This window comes from Danio rerio, chromosome 10 (assembly GCF_049306965.1).
Source record: "Danio rerio strain Tuebingen ecotype United States chromosome 10, GRCz12tu, whole genome shotgun sequence".
Lineage (NCBI taxonomy): Eukaryota > Metazoa > Chordata > Actinopteri > Cypriniformes > Danionidae > Danio > Danio rerio.
Genome location: NC_133185.1, coordinates 34,162,161 through 34,174,157, shown reverse-complemented (window position 1 = coordinate 34,174,157; position 11,997 = coordinate 34,162,161). Strand labels below are relative to the sequence as shown.

The 11,997-nt window shown below is 34.9% G+C and overlaps 1 protein-coding gene across 1 annotated transcript; it reads left to right on the top strand.

Moving 5' to 3' along the window:
• Positions 1-979: 979 nt before the first annotated feature.
• Positions 980-11,663, top strand: ccdc83 (coiled-coil domain containing 83). The gene is given in 10 exon segments (NM_001102572.2): positions 980-1,257; positions 1,350-1,434; positions 1,495-1,663; positions 3,092-3,259; positions 3,950-4,041; positions 4,114-4,182; positions 4,257-4,369; positions 4,447-4,547; positions 7,351-7,490; positions 11,387-11,663. Coding segments are annotated over 10 exon segments (1,176 nt in total). The 5' UTR covers positions 980-1,204; the 3' UTR covers positions 11,573-11,663.
• The last annotated feature ends 334 nt before the right edge of the window (positions 11,664-11,997 follow it).

The following is an 11,997-nucleotide window of genomic DNA, read 5'->3' as shown; positions in this document are numbered from 1 at the left end:
TTTTTACATTTGACTTTTATGTATGTTGTCTAGCAGCTAGGGATTTTAATAATTTTACTAATATATAGGTAAACACATAGGTGAACATATATGCACTCGCACACACACCTCTCTCTCTCTCTCACTATATACTGTGTGTGTGTGTGTGTGTGTGTGTGTGTGTGTGTGTGTGTGTGTGTGTGTGTGTGTATGTAGGTACATGTATGCACATATATAGTTAAAGTCAGTATTATTAGCCCCCTTTGAATTTTTGTTTTTATTTTTAAAATATTTCCTAAATTATTATAGGCCTACATTCAAATTATTTAATTTATTGGCAGGTCATTCCACTGTGGTGGTCCCAAAATAATAAGGGACTAAGCCAAAGGAAAATAAATTAATGAATTAAAATTATTATTAAAGTACTTTTTAAATTATTAAAGTACAGTAAACCTTTTGGTTACTAACATTTTTCAGTTCTTTTGGGTTCATCACAAAAATTTGGATACAAACCGGAGCAAACTTACACAAGCACTGGGAGAACATGCAAACTCCACACAGAAACGCCAACTGACCCAGCCAAGGCTCGAACCAGCGACTTTCTTGCTGTGAGGCGATCGTGCTTCCCACTGCGCCACCATGTCGCCCTTCCGGCAAATTCTAATATTTTTTTTCTTTTATATTTAATCAAAATTTGTAATTTGAACTATATCATTTTCTTATAACTTCTTAAGCTGAGGGAACAGCCTACCATTAATTACCATCATATACTCTTTGACATGTATATAAAGTGATTTTTTTTCTAGAAACTCTAAATAAGCACATGACCATTACTATTTAAAAGCTGTAAAACTAGAAAAATATTTTGTTTTCTAAACCAATTAATTAAAAAAAAAGAATTATTTCGGTGTGTAACAGATGTTTTCTGTCTGCTGCACCGTTATTTGAAAAGTGTCGCCCTCTGCTGATCGAGTTCACAGCTGCAAGTAGTTTGTTTCCATAACAACCCAAACATATCCGGAAAAGTATAAAGAAATAAAGTGGCTAAAGTAAAAAACGATTAAGAAAACGTTCGCGATTCAGGGCCAGGGGTGACGTTATTCAATTTCGTTTATAGAGACATAGACTTCTCTTTCCTCAGCCCTTTGAAAGATTGAGTAAAAGTTAAATGCTTCGTTTTTGATGTTAACGATGCGATGCAAATAACTTAATAGCATGAGTGAGAATGAGCAAGACAACAGACAAGACATCTCTAGCAGAGGCCTTCATACAGTTCCAGTAAGTAGTCTATGCTTCTCATTACTGGCTTAATATAGCCTTCTTTATCTTTGTCTATTCATGCTGTTTTACCTATTCTCACAACTTAACAGAATTGAAATTAAAAGGAAAGAGATTCAAGATATTAAAGATGAGATACACCAACTAGAAGATAAGAGGCAAAAGCTGATGAAAGAGGTAAGTGGTGACTTTGTGAAGATGATGATAATGAAGAGGATGAAACACGTGTATCTACAGCAGGAGGAGCTGAGAGAAGAGCAGGCCAAACATGCGCGGGAACAGCGGAGACGGATGAAGGAGATGGAGGAAAACCTGGAGAAAAAAGAGCGGGAAGATCAAGAGCTGCTGAAGGAAACGACCCAAGAGAGCATGAAGCTAAAACACAAGCAAGAGAAAGAACTAGAAGGTACATTAGTGACAAAAAACGGTCTGAGGGAAATGTTACCACAAAAATTAAGTGTCTGTCGTGTTTCAACCTAATAATTAGGCCCACACGGGATCTGCGCGCGCAAAATTACGCAGATTTTTAGCCTATCATTGATTCTGTTTATTTACTTGTGTATATTTTTATTTATTCAGTGTTTAAAATAATATTTGTAATGTTATTGACTAATATGAAAATATTCATAGGATTTATTTACAATACAGTTTGTAAAGTAATTTTCTGTCTTTTAGTAGATTTATTCTATGAGAAACTTTTTTTTTACCGAATAAAGTGGATCTAATTGGATTTGCATTCTAAACATTAAATACAAGTTAAAAAGGTAAACCTTTTTATTTTATATATTAAGGTTTTAGTTTTGATACTCCCAAAATATTCAGCATAAATCTGCAGATTTTTAACAAAATTCTTCCCAGAAATAGCAAAAAATGGCCGCAGATTCCGTCTGGCCCTACTAATAAAGAATCTCTTTAATCTACTTCCTTTTAATACAAAGGAAAATATATATCGAAGAAAATTGAAAGCTTTTGAAATCCACTGTATTTTTGTTCCTACTCAATGGTTGCACTTTTCTCCAGCATTCTTCATAAGAATAGTTTTGAGTTCAAGACATTCATAAATGTTTATAACCACGCATTTACACTATAAAAATGTTGGGATTTTCTCCATGTTGTCCCAATGTAAATCTATTACATTAACATAATTGTTTTCACATGTAAGTGGATTGCACATAAAACAATTAAGTTGCCCCAAAACAAGCGCAAGAATTGTGTCGATTCAGGTTATTTTAATAGTTTGAAGAATACCACAACTAATTTGTGGAGTGTATGAGTAAATAGGAAGGAACATCATTTTTGGGTAAATGTTATCCTTTAATTACACAATTAAGTATACCTACTGTATATTGAAATGCAATACAATACAATACACTGAAAAAATGATCTGCAAGCTTGTTGCAAACAATTTTTGTGTTGAGTTTAAACAAACAACTTACATTTAGTATTGTTTAACTTAATTTGTTTGTTTAAATTCAACCCAAATTAATTGTTTACAACCACTTAAAAAAAAAAGTAAATTCAAGCAATCATCTTTGAATATTTTGTTTCAGTTTACAATAATTGACCTACGTGTTACTCATCTAAACATTTGATAGATTTGTGTTGGTGTGTTTTGTGAATAATTGTTGTCCTTTTCAGAAAAAATATTCAGTATTTTTTTTTCAATGAAACAGTTTCAGATTCAGTTCATTAAACACTTTTTATTTAGTTACAGCTGTTAGTCATAGCTCCTTACATGCATAATCTTTTTTCATAATATCATAGCACAATAATAAGTAATTATTGATCATGTTATTGCGTTATTATTTGCCCTCTGTGTGTGTTTGTGTGATAGAACTGTGCTGTAAGCTTGCAAGGCTGCAAGTTGAAGTGGAAAAACAGACAGGAGAACGAGACGCATGGCTGCAGTATAAGACCGAGGGTAGTATGAAAGACCAGCAAAAGATACAAAAACTGGAAAAACGAACCATTTTGTCACAAATAACTTTCCACGATATATCAGGTGTGTTTTTCATCTTTTGCTTTTACAGCATTTAAATCAGGAATATTTATAATTTTAAAAAAATCTGAACACAGTTATGGTCAGTCATAAAGCATCATGCAGAATCCGCAAGACATGAATTAAAAAAAAAAATTAAAAACAGCATTATTTAGTATGATTTCACATAGTGGTGGTTTAAACGAAATAAAAGACAAAATCACATGTTTGCAATAAATGTATTATTTTTTAAATAAAATGTTTATACCTGATTCTTAAAGGCAGTTCACATTCTGTCATCATTTACTCAACCTCCCACTTGTTCCATAAACATGTTTTCTTATGTTAAACACAAAGGAAGATATTTAGAAGAATGTTGTTAAACAAATAGTTGTGCTGAAAAGAAACTTAGTGAGTAAATTCTAAAATTCTAAGAGAACAAACCCTGTAAATCCTTACTGTACATGAATGATTAATGACTTATCTGGGTACAAAGTACTTAGAATCAGGTTGAGCAAACATAATTTTAATTCTGAATTAGATTGTTTACATTCAGCTAAAATTATGTGGATTTTAAACATCTGCTATGTGAAACAAACAAACGGTATGTAGTTATTACAATTTCTCTTTGTACTTACAGTAGGACCATAACAATAATAATAAATAATGTTTCAAACACATAAAACAAATAATAATTCAATAAAACACATTCAGAACATTTTCAGAAATCTCTTGTTGTGGCTAAAGAAGAACAGCAGCAAAACCTTGCACAGAGTTTGGAGGAAAAAATTCAGTTCGCCACAACGGTACTTAACTCTTCTTTTAAGGATAACAAATAAATCTGTCATGAAGTACTGCAACTGTATTTATGCTTTCAGAAAGAAACAGAATTACTTGATGAAGCCAGTATAACTGAGCTTCAAGAAACTGAGTGGCTAAAAGAACAGGTATGTAATGCTTTAGCTTCTATACACATGTATTATTTAGTAGATTATATCATCCACCTAATCTCACATTTCAGGTTCCGATATATATTGACAAAGTCACAGTATTGGAATCCATTGTCCAGAACTTACAAGAGGAGAACCTGAAACACATTAACACTCTTTCCCAAATAATCGATTCTCTAATCGGGTATGAGTTTTAGATATTGATCCACGAGACATTTTTGGACTAAAGTTTGAATTCATAGTGTTTTGTGTTTCCTTCAGCACAGGCAATGAATTTCCTGTGCAATCTGCTAGCTTTGTGTCCCATGACACTCAGAGTGCGGATGAGAACATAATGAAAAAATGCCTTGAGGAAACATCAGGTAATCCAATCATTCCTAATTTTAGCAGTATTTAGTCTAAGAATATCAAAAGGTTTAACTGAACACCTGGTGCCTTTTAATTGCTAAGCATTGGCATTGTATAATCGGTAGGTGGCGCCATAAGAGTAGAAAACTAGACCAAGTACATGTATAACACTTGGAAAAACATTTGTAAGTTTGTTTGCCACTTGGAAAAATGTGGTTTGCCATGTTTGTTCAAAGGAGTTTAGTTCTGCCGTCAGTTTGTTTTCAGCCAATCACCTGCATGTAACTGATTACTCCAGTCTGGAGATGGAAATATGATATAATAATGAAAATGCTAAAATAAACAAGCTGCTAATCCTAGCAAAAAGATTATTATATAAGGATTGCAATACTTGTCTGATTGTTAAAGGGGCAAAATCTAAGAAATTTTATATCACAGCTTTATGTGAACAGCTTTACAACAGTGCTTTAAAAACAACAATTTTCCTGACTTCCTAGGTTATCTTTAGCTCCAGTTTCCATTCAACAATTTTGATGTGCTTTTAGGAGGTTGCATAAAAAATAAAATCCTGGATGGAAATGAAAGGAAACTGTGCTCAGCTGAGATCTTTTAAATTCATATTTTTTAAAGGAAGCTATACAATATTATATTTGTGCAAATACATTAGATTAGTCAGTACTGAAGCTAAATCTGGAGCTTATTTAACAAGATAGCTTACAATAACAGCCCAAAAAACTAGTACGTCCATATTTACGTTATAGAACAATATTAAATACAAATTTTAAAAAAGAGAAAAATCAAGAGAAGCAAAAAAAAAAAAAAAAACATTTTGTTGAAAATTGGAGGTTGTAATTTTTTGTTGCAATTTTTTGCTTGAATTTAGTTGTATTATCTTTCAATTTCTAAATATGTTCGGTGACTAAAATATTATTTCAATAAATACATATGTTTTATAAATATGTTTCATATTCACTGAGAAATATTAAATTTCAAAATAGGGTGTACTCAATTATGCTTATATATATATTATTATATATATATATATATAAAGTTCTCTCCGTTAAACAAAAATTGGGGGGAAAAAATAAACTAATTCTGACTTCAACTGTGAGTGTGTATTCTCTTGAGCATATGGGATTGGAACAGTGCTTTATTAGCTTTAACTTCACTTCAAACACTTAAAAAAAAAAAAAATAAATAAAAAATTCAAACCACTTTAAACACTCAACAAAAACTGCCTTCTTTCATCTTCGCAATATTGCACAGATTAGACCATTTCTCTCATGATGTGATGAAGAGAGGATTATCCATGTCTTTATCACATCCCGTCTTGATTTCTGTAGTTCACTTTTTTGGGGGTTTACTTACAAGTTCTCTCTGAAGATAATTAATTTATTCTCTTTTTGGCTTTTATTAATCTTGGGTCGCCACAGTCAGAATGAACCACCAACTTATCCAGCATATGTTTTACACAGCGGATGCCCTTCCAGCTGCAACCCATCTCTGGGAAACATCCATACACACTCATATACTATGGACAATTTAACCTACCCAATTCACCTGTACCACGTCTTTGGACTGTGGGGAAAACCCAAGCACCTGGAGGAAACCCATGCGTACGCGGGGAGAACATGCAAACTCCACACAGAAAAGCCAACTGACCCAGCCGAGACTCGAACCAGCAATCTTCATGCTGTGAGGCGACAGCACTACCTACAGCACCACTGCATCGCCCTCAGAAAATTATAGTATATTCAAAATTCCGCTGCACAGGTTCTGACACACATATCATCACGCCACCATATTACTCCAGTACTTCAACAACTACAAGTCACGGATTGGTTTTAACCTTCAAAGCAGTGCATGGGCTAGCACCTGGTTACATTTGTGACATAGTGACTCTCGCCACTCCAGCCCGCAGTCTTCGTTTGGCATCGGGACTTACCCTGTATCAGCCACGCTGTAAACTAAAGACCATGGGTGGTAGGGCTTTCTCATACAGAGTACCTAAGCTGTGGAATGTGTACCCAATAGCGCATTACAAATAAAATGTATTATTATTATTATTATTATTATTTAATAACATAGCATACAAAAGTTCGTAGACTGGAATTTTACATGAAGGACTTTTTTTTTTTTTGCTGGGGAATCAAGACATTATGTATGATAATTTCAATGTGTCAGCAAAGATACCCTGCAAATTTTTTTAATTTATTTTTTTATTGTTATTTCAGTTAAGCTCACGGCTTCATACTCAGATTTAACAAATCATTACCCAATTTACTTTTAAACCAAACAGATTATTGGTGAACACTGCAAATTTGTGAAATATATGCGAGCAAGTATTTAATCATCATGCTAAAGCTTTAATTTCTTGAATTTATAATTTATTACAGTAAGAGAATTTTTCAGATTCCCCACCCCCTAGCGGTGTATATTACATAGCCCTATTTTAGCAGCTCCAACAGAGGCTGGCAGAGTTTATAACTCTCTGAATGCTGCCCTGGCACTGTTCAGCTAATGGCAAAGTAGAGGAAGTCTTGTCATTATATCCGCAATGCATTACAGGGCAGTTGTGTTTTCATTACATCTCAAAACTCCATGTCCTCAGCAGTTTAATCTTAATGGCCTATAAAGCTAACAGCTACATTGACTTTGGCCATCAGATGCCTTTCATTAATCACCCATAATTTATATTCCTTTCCAGAGCTGGTCAACAAGACCCTCATATTTTGACTAACTCTAAATCCAACCATACATTAATGCTGGCCATTAAATACCTGTCATTAATCACCCATAATGCCTTTTCCTTTGCAGAACTGCTCAATAGAGGCTTGTATCCCCACCAGACATTAGCAGAAGCTGAAGAGACACAACAGGAGAGCAGTGAGACGACATCACCTAGCACAACTCCATCTGACATCACAGAGATGTTCAACAGTCAGGCTAATTTCATGGTAAATGAGCTGCACTACATTTCTAGACAATACTAATTGGGTTCAATTAAAACCAGAGTAGAGATGACATCACAGTCATTAAGGTTATAGACACTGCAGGCATGCACATACATTTTGAGATTTTCATTTGTTATAATTTAAAGAAAACATACACAATTCAATTTTAAGTAGGGATGCTCCGATTGATCAGCCAGAGATCAGTATCTGGCGATAATCACATTTCATGACTCGATTGATACTCGCTAATCTGGGGTGTGTTTCTGAAAACCATCGTTAGCCAACTAAGGTTGCCAGTTGAGTCTTTACAAAAATAGTTTGTTGATTTGGCGTTTCCCAAATCCATCGTTCCAACAAACATTCGCAAACTGCGTCGCAAACTTGTACTCTTGCAAGCAGGGCCAGAGTGGGACTCATTTTCAGCCCTGGAGTTTCAACCAGACCGGCCCACCTCAATTCACGACTGACTATATTAAAATAAAGTTAATTTCCAATTCAGTTTCTAATGACACTATAACGTCTTTTTCAAGAAAACAGCTGCTTCAATTCAAATGTTCGAAAGCCCTAAAAGTTTTATATGTCTTAACAATAAAAAATAAAAATAAAAAATTGTTTTCCTAGTGAGATTTGAACATGGGTCGGCGGCATCATAATGCACTGTTTACCACTAAGCCACAATAGCACTATTACAGCGACAATAAAAATTAAGTATTGAACTGTGACCCGCAAGACTCGGTATTACTTTCTATTGATGGCTTAATCTTTTTCTCCCCTTTTTAGATTTCTGATCAAGTTATGTCAGATGTATTAATGTAGTGAATCATCAGATTTTCAATTATTATTCATTAATATTAATTATTCGAATTCGCTGTTTGGGGTCGAATGATGATAGTTAGCGTTACATCATCATTAACGTTAGTTAACCTGCAGGCTGCGCGGTTACACACGGTGCTGCGAGAAAATAAATAAGAAGAGCAGCGTTGCGGCAAAATAATGAATAAAAAGAGTGAAGCTATGGTCAAATAAATAAATAGATGAAAAAAAAAAAAGTGCGACTGCTGAGAGTGCAAGTAGCTAGGGACACCGGCCCACACGGCCAAAAAACGAACCGGCCCACCGGGAATTTTCCCAGCGCTCCTGATTAGCCAATCCGGGCCTGCTTGCAAGTACATCTCTGAAGCTGTAGTTAGAAACATAGTTCCTGGCTGCGTCCTATTTCCAGTTATCCACCCTGTGCCCTATCCATTTAGAACATTGACATTTAAGCTTGGAATTATAAAAAAAAAAAAAAAAAGAAGCATTAAATTCATCTCCCTTGGGTGTAATTTGCTTTTAAAAGTATTTTTACAGTTCAGTTTATAGCAATCTTCATATTTACAATTGTGCTTCCTTCGCAATGCACTTTGAAAACATTGATGTCATTTTGAACACAGCCGTGGCTCATGAGGAAAGCTGTAGGTGACCTATTGTTTAAACGTGGAATTTATGTTACGTCTCCAAAGCTTGTGAAAAAAAAAAAAAAAAACTCTACTACATCATTCTTTTCCCAAACGAAGCATTGTACTGTGATAGTTCAGCTGCGAGTTACAATGTTGTATGGGCAACGCACCCCTGGCCAATATCACAAGTGTTTGTCTCTCTCTCTTTCACTCTCATTGTGTTGAGCTGCTGTGAGGCTCTTTGGTACTGCAATCATTGTGCTGCTGTCAACAGTCGGAGTCTGGAAAAATATAATAGTCTTGCATGCATTTAGGGCTTTTTATATATAAGAACTTAAAGTTCTGTATTTTCAACAATATTGCAAGCTCACTCAGACTTTGCTGGAAATACTAGGAAAATAAAAAACGGATTTTTTTTTTAAACTTGAATATTTAATAACCTTTTGTTGTATACTTTTTTATTTGCAGTGAACAGTAGTTTATAGGCCTTAGTAAACAAGTAATGGATTTATAGGTGTATATTTTAAATTTGTATGCATTAAATATGCACTTCAAACTTTCTTGATTGAGACGTTGAATTCTTCCTTCATCATTTGCAATGTTTCCAAATTACAAGTCATTTTTCTTGCTTTTTTTTTTATCTTATTGTAACTTTTTTTTTTTTTGTAAAGCTGCTGCTGACCATTACATGTCCAGAGTAAATTGTTATAAGAAACATGTTTAAGGCATTACAAGAAACATCTTTAATTTATTCTGTTATGTAAGGAGAGATCTCCTTACCTAAAAGGAAAAGGTGCTATGCAATGGCAAAGTTATATAAAGCTTAAAGCATCAGAATCATTACTCAGCCAATCGCCATGACAAGGAATCAGTTCTCAGGGTGAGGTGCAAAAATCCTGATTGGAGCATCCCTAATTTTAAGTGTTTCTTTAGTCATAAATGATTGATTTGTGCCTATAGATTTACTAATAGTTATTTTTCTCCTGCACTTTAGCAGCACTAACATGCACCATACGTTTTATTCATATCTATATTGTGAAGGTTTTAATCAAGGGGGATGTAAACTTTTTTCTCGAAATGTATACACTATTATTATTATTATTTATAAGTGAACATTTGTTTTTTGTCAGTTCACTGTATTTCCAGAATTACAGATTGATAAAAAGAGATTTCTGAAAATACCCTCTATAAAAACCATTATCTAAATTAAACGTTACGGACTTCAGAGTATTCAGATTGTTGTAGTGGAAATGTTGGCAAATTAGCATATTTTTTATGTGCTCTTCAAATAAACGCTGCTGAAGTGCGATTTAGTGCGTTTGTGTAACGAGTCTCCAGCATTTATTAGATTTGCTTGGAATATTTATGAATGTCTCCAATAGACCTACAGAGTAGCAATAATGCATCCTGAGGTAAAGTCAAACAGCTATACGTCGTGTTTGCTGGCCTCACGCATCATGCACCTGTCAGTCAGTCAGCACGTCTTATTAAAGGGTTAAACCAGGGGTCACCAACCTTTATGAAACTGAGAGCTACTTCTTGGGTACAGATTAATGTGGAGGGCTACCAGTTTGATAATAACAAATATTGCTCAATTGCTCAAATAACAAATTTGCTCAATTTACTTTTAATTATACTTTGTTTTTGGTAATAATTAATGATATTCTTCCATGTGAAGACACTGATCATGTTAATGATTCTCACAAAAGTTATCAACAATGATTTAACAGGGTAGGACATACCCTGTATTTAATGCATCAATGTGCAACACTTTATTTTTATATATCTTTGCAAATATTTACATTTTTAAATGATTACTTCTATATTAGATGAAGCTTACTGGTAAGTGGCGCTATGGTGAGCTATTTTTACAACAGGCCTGCGGGCAACACATGTGATCCTAGCGGGCTACCTGGTGCCCGCGGGCACCATGTTGGTGACCCCTTGGTTAAACAAATGAAGCACAGCACTACTAAGTTTACAGAAAAGTTCACGCTGTTATAATTCACTTACCCTTTAATACATTTTAGTGCGATTATTACCCGCTATTAAAAAATTAAATGTTTTGAATGAGAAGCTGTAATGTAGCCGTGGTGCCCCGCTAAAGAAGAATGAATGTAGTGGAAACCATGATTTTAACCCATTCACCCTTATGCAGTGTCTTGCCTTTATTTTTGCACAGCAGTGAATGTATAACTTAACACACCTCAAAAAGGGCTCTCTGTGCCTGGGTTTGACTGATATTATCAGGCAAAATAGCCAGAACGGCACTCTTAAATAGGCCCTCTCTGTGAGACACTGGTGAGATAAGGCCTGTCTGTGATTTTCCCACTGCCAGTTCCAGCAGACATGGGCTAGAATATAGATGACATGAGCACAGATGAAGAACAGTCACTAGCCTTGTTAATGCAGCCAAACTGAAACCTGCTTTAATCGCAGCACATTTGTGTTTGTGTGAAGGGGCCGATACATCTGGGTCTGCTGAACGAGAGGCTGCTGCGTGTGGAAGGTAAAGCGTGTCCTCTGCATCCATCACAAGACCAGACAGAAAAGTGGAGCGTTACCACAAAGACCATCAAGGACAAGTTTCAAAATCCTGGAAAATCTGATGCACCTGTAAACGACACCTCTGAAATTCACCAGTAGTTAAAAAAAACATTTAAATGAGTACAAATACATTTATGTGAATGAGACATTTCAATACACAAAATTATAAATAATATGGATAAAGATTAAACTACATTAATGGCTAATAAAAAAAAAAGTTTAGATTGGAATCACCAATTCTCTTCATATTTTTTATGGGCAGAAATTCAATGCGCAGGTGGGGGTCCCGTTCAGGGAGCACAGGATCTCCCTTATTCACAGATGATGTTGTTGTGTTGGCTTCATCGGACATGGACCTTCAACATGTACTTGGGCCTTTTGCTGCCGAGTATGACGCAACTGAGATGATAATCAGCACCTCCTAGTTCGAGGCCATGGTGCTCCACCGAAAAAAGGTGGTTTGGCATCTACAGTTAGGAGGAAAATCCTTACGCCAGGTGGAGGAGTTCAAGTATCTCGTGGTT